General features: G+C 44.1%; 1 protein-coding gene across 25 annotated transcripts in view; it reads left to right on the top strand.

The window, feature by feature from the left end:
* The window catches only part of LOC100752044 (regulating synaptic membrane exocytosis protein 2), a 390,889-nt gene that overhangs the window by 364,626 nt on the left and 9,829 nt on the right, over positions 1–16,434 (top strand). Inside the window, exon 1 of one of the 25 annotated variants that reach the window (XM_027431483.2) lies at positions 157–313. The exons of the other annotated variants lie outside the window; for them this stretch is intronic. Coding sequence (XP_027287284.1) covers positions 172–313 — 142 coding nt within the window. The 5' untranslated portion in view covers positions 157–171. Of the gene's footprint in view, positions 1–156; positions 314–16,434 lie in introns of those variants that run through there. 25 annotated transcript variants of the gene reach the window in all.

Raw genomic sequence — 16,434 nt, 5'->3', positions numbered from 1 at the left:
CCGCATCCCCGCCGGGCTGGGCTGGGGAGGCAGGGACCGGAACCCTACGGTTCCGCGGAACCAGCCCGGCTCCCGACCCGACGCAGGCTCTGGAACCGCAGCGGTCGCCGCGCACCAGCCGCCAAGACGCCTCGTATCTTGTACCGCGGGAAAAGCGGGTCCTCCAGCAAGATGGGCCGGCAGGGCCTGGGGGGCACGGGCGCCGCGGGGCGCTCCATGCAGCGCTCCCAGAGCCGGAGCAGCCTCTCCGCCTCCTTCGAAGCTCTAGCGGGCTACTTTCCCTGCATGAACTCCCTGGAAGAAGAAGAAGGAGGTGAGGACCCCCTGTGTCCCGCCCCTCTGGGATGGTTTGTTTGTGGTAGATCACTTGGGGTCGGTGGCGGGAGGATTGACCTCAGGCGAGGACTCCAAATAGCCTCTGCGCTGCGGGGACTGTGCCTGGAAGACCTCTAGAGCGCAGGGCTGAGAAGCACTGTTTGCAGGTTGTTCTTAGAGCTCCACAGGCTCTCCTGGGAAATAGGCGGCCTGGTGAAGATGAATTATGGAGCACTTGGAGACTGAGTGAGCTTGAAGCCTGGGTGGAGGCAGGTGGCGCCTCCAGTGCGCCCCCTCCCACTCTGTTTGCTTTTGTTTACTTCCTAAGCCCCGCTGTCTCGGAGTCAGCATGTGGGCTGGAGGACAGGGATGCTGGGAAGCTAAGGAGGGTTGCAGCAGCAAAACTCTAGGTGTCCCCGCCTGTGACAGCCAAGATGAGGCCGCGGAGGTGCGGGGGCTGTGCGGTGGACAGGTGAAACGCTAAAGGCGCTTTGGCACGGTGTGCACTCCGTACTTGGTTGACTGCTCTCTGCAGTGTGTGGCTCTGGCTGGTGGCTGTCTCTGATGTTCAACAATGCCTTTGGAAGTAAAGGGGACTGGCTGTGTTAAACTTCTCACCAAGAGATTTTGCAGGCCTTGGTGAAGTTTTGAATAACAGATCCTGTTTTTCCTTGATGAAGAACTCTCATAAAATTTGGCAACCAACACTGAAAATGTGTCAGTAAGATAGTCAACGTAAATAAGAACGTTAGAAATACTGTTACTTGCAAACTCTGTCCACCCTTAGGTCTATACACACAGTAATTTAGTTATCTTGTGAACTCTCCTGTACAGAATTAAGATTTGCTTGTTTTTATTTTTTTTTTAAACTGGGAATCTACCTAGCCCTAGTTTAGAAGAAATTAACTACCTACTTTAAAAACAGATGGAAATAAAAATTTCACGTGTTTGCTCTGGAGAGGGGGAGACAATTAATAAGCAATTAATGCTATGGCCAGTCTTCAGACTGAATCATTGCAGCTGTCCAAGCCTCTTCTGGCTTGTTGCTGAATATCACTTTGCTATAAACAAAGACACATAGATACAGATATAACACTCAGGTAACTCCCTATGTAAACATCACTTTTGGTTTTCTTATTCATCATGTTTTTCTATATTGTACATTTACATCTGACTGCTTCCTGCAATTATTTGTTTAAAATTCTAGGAAAGGTATAACGTCAAACAATTAAGAAGAGTTAAACTGAATAACTGGACAACCACAATTATAGCTAGTTTTAGAACTCCTCACTTCTCAGGCACTGCCTATGTCCTGCAGTGTTTTTAGCGTTGAGGATCCATAACCCCTATTAGCCGTGTTTCATAGATGAGGATACTGAGGCAAGAAGAAATCTAAAAACTTGCCCAGCCAGTTGACCCTAGAGTTAGCACGGAAGTCTGGATTCACAAACACAGCCTGTGTACTCAGCCTCCAAGTTCTTTATGGATACCTGACTGTACACACTCATTAACCGAGGAAGCATTGAAGCTATAATTCAAAGTTAGGTGTGCATGAAAATACATATATTTAAATAAAATATAGATTATTGTGGACCCGTTTCTAAGCATGTTGAATGCCAATTCCTCAGTCTTGAGTTTATTTCACATAAGCTATCATCATTCTTAAGTTATTACTAGTATTTGGGCGTTTGCAAAACTCTATCCTAAAAGCATTTTTTAGATAGTAGGAAAGGCTGAAACAAAAAAGTGAAGATTTTTCAAAATTGGAAATGTATTCACTTATCTGTGTCTCATACAGACAAATCCCAAAGGAAGCTTCTTCATATACACATGAGAAACTGGAACAGATTTCTCTGCCATAATATTGCTTCTTGAGTTGCCAAGACAGAATGTTCCACAAGGAAGGTAGCATTTTTAAATGTTCCATATATGTCTCTACTCGCAACAAGGAGGGGGCTCTCCACAAATGAATCCTTCACTGGCCCAGAGTCAACTTATGGCCAAGAGAAATGAATCTTAACTCTTCTTTGGTTTCACAACAATCCCTCACTCTTGAAATTCCTGTGTTGTCACAAACGGTTTCAACATTCCCATAGATCTGTGAGACTTGGACACCAGTGGTCCAGAAGCGGGGCTTCTCTGCAGTTTTTTTTTTTCTTCTTTTGAGACACCCAGGCAGAACACGTAAAGTCCACTGGATAACATACTTGGAATTCACAACCGTGAAACCTGTTCTAGCTCACAAGACAAGGAAATGCTTCCCAACGTGATTCTCAGTTGGTGGGGAACAGTTGATTTAATGGACGAGGTGGTCTCCCAATCACTGTGATTAAATTATCGGTCTTCTGTAAAGCCAGGTGGACACCAATGCCAGCGTTTCCCTTTTCTTCTCTTCCTTTCTTTCTTTTTTTATCGTTTTTCAAAGCCCCCCTCCCCGCAGAAATAGTACAGTAGCTGAGTTTTCACCTCCTTTTTACGCAGTGACTCTAGGCATTGCCTTTCTCTGCAGAAAGTGCCCAAGACGTCAATAAAGAGACCAAAGTCTTCGCGGTCATTTATTCAGAAATACTCGTGGAGGGTATTTGATGTGTTTGTAGCTATGAGAGTGTGAACTGGGTGCATTGCTTAAGTGTTAGCTAGAGAAAATACGGTGTGGTTAGAAACCCTTCGAAAGCCCAATTGCAGAGTTAAAGAAGGGTCCCCTGAGAGTGTGAAATGCCCATCTGGCATCAGTGATTCGAGCTTCCAACCTCTCATCAAACAGCACCCTGCTCACACCTGAAAGCTGTTTGTCCAGGTTCCTCAGCTGGCAAGTGGTAGAATTAGGATCTAAGCCCACAGTGTGGATCCAGAGTTTGCCCTGCTGACTACGATGCCTTAAGCATTGTTTCATAACAGCTGTAAGCTGTATGATGTCCTTGTAGGAGGCGACGGTCCAAAAGCTGAGCCCAGTGATAGTTACTGAGCGGCTTCTATGCATTCCTTTCTTTAATCTCATGGGAATCCTTCAAGATTGTTTTGTTATTTTACTCTTCTGTTTTACTCCTGTGAAAATACGGACTCGGAGAAGGTAAACAAATTGCCTTCAGATAACAAACCCCAGTGTGGCTGATGTGAGTCAGTCTAGAAGCAGCTAATTCACTCTGGAGACAGACTGGTCTTTGCATCTTGTTTCTGCATACTTGCATGTTTGTGGGTTTTGTTTTTTTTCTCATCCTTCCCCTGTATATATTCCAGAAAGGTGTTTTCCATGGCTCTGAGGCTATCTTAGATAAAAGTGATGGAAATGCTACTCTACCTGTTCCTTAACAACTTATAAATTACGTTCACTAATTTTATCATCGAACAGTGTTTGAACATGTGATATTTTCACTGTAACCTATTTGGTCCCAACAGTAAATCTTCCTTCCTGATACAGACCAGGAAGTACATAGAGGATATTTGAATATTTTGGGCACTTATCAGAATATAGGCTTTGTTTCCATTTGTAATTGTAGAATCAGCACTCCAGCTTTCTATCCATTGATGCCAAGGAACAATGTTTGTGTGGCAAAGTTGCTGGTGCGTGAGGGTCTCCCAGAGGCCATCTTTTGTCCCCATTAGTTAGTCATGTGTATACTATGTGACAGATTTTACTTCCCTAATATCTTACACCCTACCACCTCTGATGGAAACTTAATTTGGCCACCATCCACAGGAGATCCTGTCAACTCAACACAAAGTAACTAAATCAGTTAGCATTTGATCCTTCTGCAGACCAGTCAGTTGAGAACTAAATTATAAGAAAATCAGCAGAGAAATGAAAGTAGCTTAAGAAATCACTAGAAAATCAAGGGTGAAAGTATCTGCATACGATAGTGAGGCCGGCGGATTATTGAAGTAAAAGTCCAATTAGCCAGTCACAACGGTGCAAGTCACTGTGAGCTATATAGAAACCATCTCAGTAACAAAAGACTTATGTAAACACACACACACACACACACACACACACACACACACACACACACACACACTTTTAAGAGACCACTTGTGAATGGGATGCCATGAATCCTGATGTGGGGTTAGTAGTATGCTTAAGTATTAGAAACTTAGAAACTTGAGTAATAGCTAGAACTTCACCTTTGCCCTGTTAAAGTAAAATATTCTCCATGTATGTCAGTATAACCCTGCTAAGTGTAGAAAACGGGTGTACCTACAAATAAATACTAACCAAACAGTTGTACTGTTCTTTTCAATTTCAGCTGAATGGCAGTAAAACACTCTCTCTCTCTCTCTCTCTCTATATATATATATATATATATATATATATATATATATATTCAATGTGTGATCTAGACGATTTTTAAGTCTGGTCGTAGTATTCACACATCTTCCAAAGCCAGGCTGGGGCAAGAGAAAGATGTATAACCTACTGTCTTAGTTAGGGTTTCTATGGCTGTGAAGGAACACCATGGCCACAGCAACTCTCTAAAAAAGAAAACATTTAATTGAGGTGGTGACTTACACTTGAGAGGTTCTGCCCTTTATTGCCGTGGCAGAGAGCATGGCAGCTGGGAGTATGGTGTTATGTAGACAGACGTGGTGCTGGAGAATTCTGTATATTTACTTGCAGGCAACAGGAAGTGAACTGACTCACTGGGTGTGGCTTGAGCATATATGATACCTCCTTCACAGTGACACACTTCCTCTAACAAGAGCACATCTACTCCAGCAAGGCCACACCTCCGCATAGTGTCACTCCCTTTGGGGTCCATTTCCTTTCGAACAACCACATTCCATTCCCTGGCCCCCAAAGGCTTGTAGCCATATCATAATGCAAAAATACATTCAGTCCAACTTTAAAAATCCCTGTACTCTGCCACAGTATCAACAATGTTTTAAGTCCAAAGTTGAAAGTCTCTTCTGGAATTCATGCAGTCTCTTAGCTGTAATCCCCTATAAAATCAAAATAAAGAAGCAGATCACAAACTTCCAAAATATGATGGCTCAGGCTATAGGCTACTGTTCCAAAGTGTGGGGAGGGAGCATAGTGAGGAAACACTGGGCCAAAGCAAGACTGAAAACCAAACCAGCTGGGCAAACTCCAAACTCTGCAACTCTAAGTCTGATGTCAAAACACTCTTCAGATCTCTCAGCTTTGTTGACGGAGACCCACTTCTGTCTCTTGGGCTGGTTCCCCTCCCTGTGAGCAGCTCTCCTTGGCAAGTGTCCCACAGTTCTGGCATCTGCAACATCTTGGGGTCTCCAAAGCAATCCAAGATTCGACTTCACAGCTTCACACAATGGCCTCTCTGTGTCTCCACTCATGGACACCCCTGACACATGCCTGGCCTCAGTGGCTATACTTAGTCATAGAGGAAAATTCCGTAGCCCCTTTCTTCTATGCTTAACTCTAAAGCCAGAACCACGTGGTTGAAGCTGCCAAGTCCTTCTGCTTGCTAGGGCTGGAACATGGGCCCCTCATTCAATTATGTCTTCACCAGCTTTCTGTTTTCAGTGGTTCCCTTCACTGCCTAAGCTTGGCTGTCCTTAGACTTGCTGTATTGACCAGGCTGGCCTCAAACTCAGAGATCTGCCTGCCTCTGCCTCTGGAGTGCTGGGATTAAAGGTGCTCTCCACCATACCCAGCTCTAAGCTTTTCTTTAATTCCTTTTCACAAGTTGGAAATTTAGGTGGGTGAGATCTTGTCCTGAGGTCACCACTCCCTTTATTCCATTTCTTGATCTGTTTATCTCTTGAACACTGGACTTAGTTCCATTCCACTTCCTGGTGCTCCTTTTCTCCACAAATTTTACATTTTGTAAATTTCCTTGCTCAGCTTGCTCCTTTTCACTATAAATCTTCTTTAGAGTTACTACTAATAGCCACACAACAAAGTCTATACTAGGCTGTATTGAGAGTTCCCCTGTCCTTGGAATTCATCCAAAACCATTCACTTTAGTGTCAGGTAAGACTCTTTGGACAAGATCAAAAAGCAAACACATTCTTTACCAAAATGTCACAAGACCCAGTCTAACATTCTGCTCTTCTGAAACGTCTTGATCCACACAGTTCAAATCCCCCTCGGCACCACTGTCTTCCATGCTCCTACTAGGATGGCTCATTACACAGCACTTAAAGCATTCCTTCTATTGCTGTGAAGAGACACCATGACCATGGCAACTCCCATAAAGGAAAGCATTTAATTGAGGAGGCGGCTTATAGTGTCAGAGGTTTAGCCCATTTGTCATGATGGCTGGGAGTATGGTGACATGCAGGCAGACATGGTGCTGGAGAGGTAACTGAGGAAGTGGTTTAAGATACTGGGTGTGGCTTGAGCATATATGAGGCCTCAAAGCCAGCCTCCACAGTGACACACCTCCAACAAGGCCACACCTCCCAATAGTGCCACTTTCTTTGGGGACCATTTTCTTTCAAATCACCAAAGCTACTATGGATCTTTTTATAGATACCCTTTTTCTTGAATTATTTTATATGAGAAATCATTTCATGAAATGAGTAAATCATATTTAAGAATGATGCAGTTTTTATATTGGATTTGTACTTATGGCAGACAAAGTAAATGAAGATATTTTGGAGATTAAAAAAATAAATGGATGAACACTTTAGCTCATATTTAACCTAAGAGTCAGCGTCTTTTGCTATCTTAGGTCCAAAGAATGCCTTTAGAGCCATGATTCTCAATGGTCCTAACTCTGCCACCCTTTAATACAGTTCCTCAAGTTGTGGTGACCCCCAACCATAAAATTATTTTTGTTGCTACTTTATAACTATAATTTTTCTATTGTTGTGAATTGTAATGCAAATACCCCTGTTTTCAGATGGTCTTGATCAACCATTGTGAAAGGGTCATTCACCACCCCCCAACACACAGAGGGGTCACGCTCCACAGCTTGAGAAACACTGCCTTAAAGTAATTGGAATCTTAAATGTAGACCCCAATTTGCCTTCATACTTTACTACATTCATTAAATCAAAGCCGGCAATGGGACAGAGTTTCCCTGTGGAGACATTTTGTAATATAATGGCTTACAGAAGAAACTAACTAGGAAGTTGTCATGGCAACCACCCATCACTACTGAGGACAATATCCACCCATTGCTACTGAGGACTGTATCCACCCAATGAAAATGCTCTTTGCCGTCATGTGCTGGGCTATTATTATTGAGTAAAGAAGATATTCTGTATTTATTGTACGTCACATTGTACTGGTTTTTGCTTGGGAAGGAAGGAAGATTTACCTACTGCTGTGTATTTATAAGATGAGGTGTTTGAAGAAAATGCTACCGTAAAATAATAGTTACAGTTTTAGTTTTGAAGTACTTCTCTTTTTTAATTCAAATTCTTTAATTACTACTCATATTTCTTTTTTAAATCTGAAAATAAAATGGGAGTGTGTGTGTGTGTGCGTGTGTGTGCGTGTGTGTGCGTGTGTGTGCGTGTGTGTGCGTGTGTGTGTGTGTGTGTGTGTGAGTGTAAATAATGTTTTTACAGAGACTTTTCACCAATCTATAAACAGAGACATCTGGGCTTCACATGGACCCAGAGGAAGCCTCTTCCCTTTCTTGCCCTCATTCTTACCTCACGGGCTGCTTCATTGTTTCTCAGTGGCCCACTCTCTCTTTTGCTCTGTTATCCAGAGCTCATGTCCAGTGAACCATGGTAGCAGATGACCTCTGAGTTCATGTATTACAGTCTGAAAACTGTACCTTTCTCAATCCCAATCCCAGAATTCCAGAGAAGAGATTTCAGTTTAGGCCTGTTTAATATAACCTGAGGCCAGGGCCTTGTGTGGGGATTTAGATGACACTAGTAATTTGCTTCTGTGGACAAGTGACCTTCTCCGACATCCCTCCAAGTAGCTGCCTTTGTCTAGATGATATCCTGATTTAGATTTTATTTCATGAGACTAAAACACAAGGGAAATTATTTTAGCTCTATTAAAGCAGAGATGAGTTGGTGACAGCTGTTCCCTTAGGATTTTTGTAGATCGGTGGCCGTGCGGGTAACAGAGAGCCTCAAGGCAGAAGAGGAACCAGAGACTGTCGAAGAGTCACTGAGCAATGCCAGGCTGGACTCTATTCCAGGGTGGCACTATGGTGCCTTTTGGTTTTATCCTCAGCACAATCATAAACATGTTTTACCCCGTAAAACCTCTAAACTTTAAAACATTGACAGCAAAATCTTAAAATCTCAACATTACCGGGGACAAACACGTTTATTGACCAAATGTGAGTCAGAGAACGTAGAGTCTTCAACTTCCACCAAGGCACTGTGCTTCCTTCCCGGCATCTCTCAGCTGTTTCTTCTCGTTCTCATTGTGCACTCGGCTGTTGGGAGCCAATCAATGGTCTCACCCCTCAATTCTCTGATAATATCACCACCTGTTCTCTCTGCTTTCTGCATCTAATCCCATTTCCTCTAGAGCAGGGGTTCTCAACCTGCGAACATGGGGAACACAGATGTTTATATTATAATTTGTAACAGTAGCAAATTTATAGTTATGAAGTAGCAACAAAAATGCTGAATGGCTGTAGGGTCACCACATGAGGTGTTGAAGGGTCACAGCGTCAGGAAGGTTGAGAACCCCTGATGCAGAGCAAACCAGATTCCCATCTCTTCTAAGGGAAGCCTTTATGCTGACGGTCTAAGTGTTTCCAAATCTAACTTCTAAATTTCTGAAGCTACACCTCCTTGCTCCAGAGTTGGGTTCTTCTTTACAATGTGTGTATCTTAATTACCCCCCAGTGCTCAGCTCCTATCCCATCTACCTGTGAAGTCTTCTACAAACCACAGGAGCTTCTCTGGGTGGAGGAAAAGCTTGAATGAACCTAGATTTGAAATAGCAATTCCACCTCTGCCGGGTTAGTTAACAAATGAAGTGAGAAACTTAATTTGTTTCAGCTGAGCTTGTTTTTATATGTGAAGTCTATGACAATGCATATCTTGGATAATACATATAATAATAACACACACATAATAATAACACATGTTGAGACAATGTTATCATGTTGTCTTACTGAAACAATTTAAAATACTTTGCCTTTTTCTGAGTCTGTAGATCTGTGTTATCCAGTACCTGAGGCACTAGCCGTGTGTGACTCTTGGATTTTAAATAAGTGGATGAAATTGAAATTCTGTTTCATCAGTCGCAGTATTTATTTCAAGTGCTCAGTGGCCTCGGCATCTAGTGATGACATCGCTGAACACTGCTCCATTATAGAATATTTGCGTCACTGACAAAGTTGTGCAGTCCTAGCGATGTAAGGCCACACATTCAGAATTCAGCATAAATTGCCCTGGACATCATCACTTGTCCACTAACTTATGCCACCTACTAAATAAAAAACTCATATAGGTGGGAATCAGATGATTATGTGTTACACCCACATGTAACTTATGTATACATACATACATACATACATATATATATGTAACATACATCCTTTACATTCTGACCTTAGCAAGCAGAAAAATATGAATGTGAATGGAGACATGACCGAGGTTGTTTTCTTTTTTGTTTATTATTTATTTATTTATTTATTTATTTTTTGGTTTATTTTCGGTTTGGTTTTTCCAGACAGGGTTTCTCTGTCTAACAACCCTAATTGCCCTGGAACTCGCTCTGGAGACCAGGCTGGCCTTGAACTCACAGAGATCCGCCTGCCTCTGCCTCCCGAGTGCTGGGATTAAAGGCGTGCACCACCATGCCTGGCCCAAGGTTGCTGTCTGTGTACTTATCAGGAAATGGAAAGATACTGTTAGAGGTGAAGGGGTCACACTGATGAATCAACTGTCTTGTTTTCTGTGGGTATGAGAAAGCTTTCGTGTCACACATTCCCTGTACTACACGAGGAATTATCACTATATAAACTGATATATAGATATTGATATCTATAGATATAGATATAGATATAGATGAAAGTAACTGGGAACATAGAATTGAACTGAATTTCTGGAGAAAAATATGAAAATATTACGGGCCCACTTCATACAGTTTTGTTCAAGAAGCATGTGGAGAGCTGTAGAACTTCCTCTTGATTGCAAACTCCTGGAGCCGTGGGGAGTAAAGGAAAAGGGAATGCCTTCTGGAAACAGCGAGGCTGTCGCTGGGCAGATGTGCCGACAATAGTCGATCTCTGCTGCCCACGCCAAGAAGGACTTGTCACATTAGACGCGGGACAAGTACAAGATATCTGGTATTTAGAAAACAGAAACCAGGCAATCGGGCAGAAAAAACGATTTACTGTGTGTGGAACAGGCCTAGGTCACTCCCAGTGTGTGGAACAGGCCTAGGTCACTCCCAGTGTGTGGAACAGGCCTAGGTCACTCACAGTGTGTGGAGCAGGCCTAGGTCACTCCCAGTGTGTGGAACAGGCCTAGGTCACTCACAGTGTGTGGAACAGGCCTAGGTCACTCCCAGTGTGTGGAACAGGCCTAGGTCGCTCACAGTGTGTGGAGCAGGCCTAGGTCACTCACAGTGTGTGGAACAGGCCTAGGTCACTCCCAGTGTGTGGAACAGGCCTAGGTCGCTCACAGTGTGTGGAGCAGGCCTAGGTCGCTCACAGTGTGTGGAACAGGCCTAGGTCACTCCCAGTGTGTGGAACAGGCCTAGGTCGCTCACAGTGTGTGGAACAGGCCTAGGTCACTCCCAGTGTGTGGAACAGGCCTAGGTCACTCCCAGTGTGTGGAACAGGCCTAGGTCACTCACAGTGTGTGGAACAGGCCTAGGTCACTCCCAGTGTGTGGAACAGGCCTAGGTCGCTCACAGTGTGTGGAACAGGCCTAGGTCACTCCCAGTGTGTGGAACAGGCCTAGGTCGCTCACAGTGTGTGGAACAGGCCTAGGTCACTCCCAGTGTGTGGAACAGGCCTAGGTCGCTCACAGTGTGTGGAACAGGCCTAGGTCGCTCACAGTGTGTGGAACAGGCCTAGGTCGCTCACAGTGTGTGGAACAGGCCTAGGTCACTCCCAGTGTGTGGAACAGGCCTAGGTCACTCCCAGTGTGTGGAACAGGCCTAGGTTGCTCACAGTGTGTGGAACAGGCCTAGATAGCTCACAGTGTGTGGAACAGGCCTAGGTTGCTCACAGTGTGTGGAACAGGCCTAGGTCACTCCCAGTGTGTGGAACAGGCCTAGGCCGCTCACAGTGTGTGGAACAGGCCTAGGTTGCTCACAGTGTGTGGAACAGGCCTAGATAGCTCACAGTGTGTGGAGCAGGCCTAGGTCGCTCACAGTGTGTGGAACAGGCCTAGGTCGCTCACAGTGTGTGGAACAGGCCTAGGTCACTCACAGTGTGTGGAACAGGCCTAGATCACTCACAGTGTGTGGAACAGGCCTAGGTCACTCCCAGTGTGTGGAACAGGCCTAGGTCACTCCCAGTGTGTGGAACAGGCCTAGGCCGCTCACAGTGTGTGGAACAGGCCTAGGTCGCTCACAGTGTGTGGAGCAGGCCTAGGTCGCTCACAGTGTGTGGAACAGGCCTAGGTCACTCCCAGTGTGTGGAACAGGCCTAGGCCGCTCACAGTGTGTGGAACAGGCCTAGGTCGCTCACAGTGTGTGGAACAGGCCTAGGCCGCTCACAGTGTGTGGAACAGGCCTAGGTCACTCCCAGTGTGTGGAGCAGGCCTAGGTCGCTCACAGTGTGTGAAGCAGTGCCGAGGACATCCAATGAGAGTCATAAGGACATCAGTGCTGTTTCTCCATCGATGTAGAGAGCCTGGCATGACTACATTTAGGGGGAAATGCTAGGAAGTATGGTAATGACTCTTTTAGTGGCTTAACTTTGGATCAGAGAGGGGATGAAAATCCAGTAAAACGGACAAGTGAAAACAAACAGGAAACCACTGGGAGCTACAGTCTCTAATATTTAATTGTGTTGAGAGTACCAAAATAAGTTTACAGTTATGGAAAGAGCAATGGAATGGGCATACCTAAGAAGCCACTTGAGGTGTCATTGTCTTGGCATATTTCTTGTTAAAAATTAGTATTAATAATTATAGAAATTTGAGACAAAAAAAAGGATGTTTTAGGTCCTCTTTGTTTTAGGGATGATTTAAGAAACACAGAAAAGATCAGGGCCCTTTTCAGCTGTTCATGGTGGTGATGTCACAGTTTTGTTTTGTTTTTATAATATATTCAGTACTCTCTGACTGCCAGGGCATCATTTGGTGGGATCCCCACCTGTTGGTGTGTTGGGGGGGGGTCTAAGGGGACATGCCCAGAGACGGAAATGAGTGTGGGTGATAGGGAGTAACTGCTGCTAACACAGATTTCTACTCTCCCCTATGTCACTGTGCTCGTGAGGCCAAAGGATGGTGAGATAGCAATGACACTGACGTTTTCCCAGTTTTTATGGAGAAGGCTGTGAATGATCGGAATCCCAACACTATCCATATCACAATTATTTTTGGCTTACCTGAACCCTCAAGGAGAAAATTAATGAGGTTTCAAGTCACTGGTTCATTGGAAGTTAAAAATCCGTGTCTTAAATACTGAGGATGGAAAGCAACCCACTTGGAGAAACAGTAGTAGGCTTTGATGTTTGCCTGTCGAACTTGGCCCATTTTCTTTCATAGAAGATAATTGTGATAAGAAACACATTGTACAGTAATTGTACAATATGGAGCTCTGAGGGTTTTATATCTGGAATGGCTCTACATAGTTCCAAGTCAAGGTAACTTCCTTAATTTAATTTAGCAGTTGAGTTTTATCCCAGTTTTAAGCCTCTTTTTTTGATGCTGTTGTGTGTATCTGTCAGAGTAAGTTTAGTTGGATTCTAATGACAATCAAAAATTCATAAATGGCCTTATACAAAATAAGCCATATCTTCGGTGGGATGCATGTGTGTATGTGGCTGTACCTGGGGGCCCAGGCTGACAGACTTGTGTCCTCAGAGTGGGAGTGGCATGTGGCTAGATATCCACTGTAAAGTCTACCGCCCTGAAGTTACACCCAGCAGTTTTGCTTTATTTCACTGGCAAACAAGTCACATGACCACAGCTAACTTCAACTATTAACTCTTCTATTTTGATAGTGGGTGTACCAAAGGTTTTAGATTGAGTACATTTATGTTCAATTCTGAAACAATCTTGAGCACCACCCGTTAATTCCCATTACTCTCTGCTTCAGATTTTATGCAGATCTTAGATTAACCCAAAAGAAATTTTAAGATGTGGGATTTTTATTAATTTGTTTGCTGACATTTTCAGAGGTCTAAATTATATTTGTTACAGCGAGAAGCCCTGACCGGTCCCTAAGCCTTTGTATGTAGTTATCGTACTTACTCGTGACAGTGATGTCTTTCAGGACCACAGAGGCCAACAAACTGATCTCTCTTCAGGTCTGGTATAAAATCTCTTGGCAGGGCATTATACCTACAGTGGCCACCATGGTGAACACACTGGAGGTAATTCTATAAGTGAAATTGAAGAAATTAGAGTGAGTGCCATAGAAGACAGTGCTAAACTTGAAATTGCCAAGGGTTTTTTAAAGTGTAAATATCAACTGCCAAAAAGAAAGTAGCTACTGAGGGCTTTGTGTGTGTCCGGCAAGACACACAGACCCCAAGATTGCTTCCAAAAATATGTTCATAGTTTTTTTTAGAACTTCTTGTTTCTTGCATCTAAAAATCCTTCATTGTGTAACAACAGATGATTTCTGTAAACGATATTCATTTTGGAAATGAGTAATTCTGGATATGATATTGCCTCACTAACTTAAAGCATATGAATTGTGGTCTGCACTAAAAAATAAAGACCATTCCAGTCTCCCATCCTGCTCCCAAATCTCCTTCCCTACTGATGGCAAGAAAATTACGAAGCCAGAATGATTCTGACTACACTAATGAGACTTCCTAGGTGTGACCCCAGCAGGGTGACTTCAGTGCATCTAGGTGTTAAAAGAGAGCACCATGGAATTGAGCTTGGTATCATATGTCAAGCCTGGTCTCGGGCAGGGCAATAGGACAATCTCCCGAGTCAATAGCAATGAGGACATTTTGATTTCTGTTGTCAGACCACTTGAAGAGCTTCCTGATATTAGGGGAAACTGACACTTGGGGCTTTTAATCAGATGACTTTCTTTGACTACAGCAGGTGCCAAGTAAATGAGTCGTGAGGTAAAACAGAGCAGAATGGCATGATGTCTCCTCTCTCTGCCTGTGGTGTTTGGCAATAGAAGAACTCCACTTTGACCTGCACGCATCTTCCCCAAATGCCTAAAATACCTCATACCCAAATGAACAGCTTAAGGGCCCCACCACAGCCCAACCTGGGCTTTAGACTCGGGTTTCCTGCTTGTGTGTTGTTTAATATACCATGCACCTATGTCTAGATGTGTGTGCACAGGTATTCCCTTTAAAAAGCAGCCCAGATTTGACACAGTTTCACTTGGTCTCCCCTCACAATCATAATAAAATAGTTTTTTATGTATGATCCATTTAAAAGTATATCTGAGACAGAAATCAGAACCCGCTGTCCTCATCTGCTGCTGCTGTAACACTCAGCGTCTGAAACCAACACCTACTTACTGCATCCCAAGGCTAGCACAGAATGAAAATGTGTAACCCCGCAGAGATCTGATCATTGACTGAGCTCTTGCCAGCGGCTCGGCTTCCAGGGGCACTCGTGTTGGTGGCAGAATCCAGTTCCTTGGAGGAATAGGGCCCCAGTCAAGTTGTCTTGAGGCTTGCCAGCCAGGTCTCACTCTCAGCAGCCTCTGGTGACTACGATGTCCTTTGCACGTGTCTCTTTCCATCTTCAAGCCAGCAAAGGTACAAAGAATCTTCGTTGTGGGTCTGCTTTCTTGGATTTCCTTTTCTGAAGCCAGTCAGAGGAAGGATTCAGCTTTTCAAGTCCTGGAATGGCTATGCTGGCCCACTCAGAGAATCTCCCCACCTTTAAACAACTAATTAGTTTCCTTACTCGACTAGCAAAATCCCTTTTGCCGTGTAAAGTAGCGTGGTCATCAGGACCAGCATAGAATTGTGTCTGCCTCCCTAGCACTCACTCTCACAGACCTTCACTGTTACATGGATTCAGTTTTTAGGTTTCCTAGCAACGTGACATCATTTGGAGCATTACACACGAATCACCATAATGCATTGTGTTGAAGTTAAATTCCAGTTATTGTGAATGTGACATAAAGGTTTTTATGGTGCTGAAAATGTATAAATAAGTCTGTAAATGTTTCCGATAATGGAAGATATAAAATGACAAGTTTTAAGTAGTTATTTAGCTAGGAACTTGTGACTGTTTGACAGTATCATACCTCCTCAGCATAGGGCTGTTAATCATGGCCTTTTGTACACTAATGAGACAAGCTCACAGACTTTAGAGATAAAAGATGCCAGGGGTCATCTGCTCTCCTCTCCCTGCCCTTTGCGTAGACAGCTAGCCCCAGACTCCAAGAGCGACTATGACTTAGAGAAGGCCGCACAACTAGCTAGTTAGTGGTTGAGAGCAGCCAGAGCATGTTGCCATCTTCCGTCTCTGGATCTTCTGACAACGCCTTGGTTGAAGACCTTCTTCATTTCAGGGTACTTTTCCAAACACTTAAGATGTGTGTTTTCTTAAGCCCTCACCCAAGTCCTGCCCATTATGTCTTATTATCTCACAGTTTGAGAACGTAGGGGGTGACTTGCTCAGTGCCATACAGTTAACAAGTAGAGAAGCAGTGTGCCACCAGGGCTCGTGTTCCTTCCCAGGCCACCGGGCTCAGTCTGCATCACCCCACAGTCAGCTGCACATTAGTTATACTCCTTGTATGTACCTAGATATGCCACTGGAGTGTGTCTAGACATCTCAGAGGTCACTGAAGAGTTTCCAGACATCTCAGATGCCACTGAAGAGTGTCTAGACATCTCAGAGGCCACTGAAGAATGTCTAAACATCTCAGAGGTCACTGAAGTGTGTCTAGACATCTCAGAGGCCACTGAAGAGTTTCCAGACATCTCAGAGGCCATTGAAGAGTGTCTAGACATCTCAGAGGCCACTGAAGAGTGTCTAACATCTCAGAGGCCACTGAAAAGTGTCTAACATCTCAGAGGCCACTGAAGGTGTCTCGGGTGATGGCAGCTCTTCACCTGGCACAGTGCTGAAAGGAACAAACATCAAAGCAGA

Source organism: Cricetulus griseus, chromosome 10 (genome assembly GCF_003668045.3).
Source record: "Cricetulus griseus strain 17A/GY chromosome 10, alternate assembly CriGri-PICRH-1.0, whole genome shotgun sequence".
Classification (NCBI taxonomy): Eukaryota; Metazoa; Chordata; class Mammalia; order Rodentia; family Cricetidae; genus Cricetulus; species Cricetulus griseus.
The sequence above is the reverse complement of the archived record's forward strand: the minus strand, read 5'-3'. Positions and strand labels throughout refer to the sequence as shown.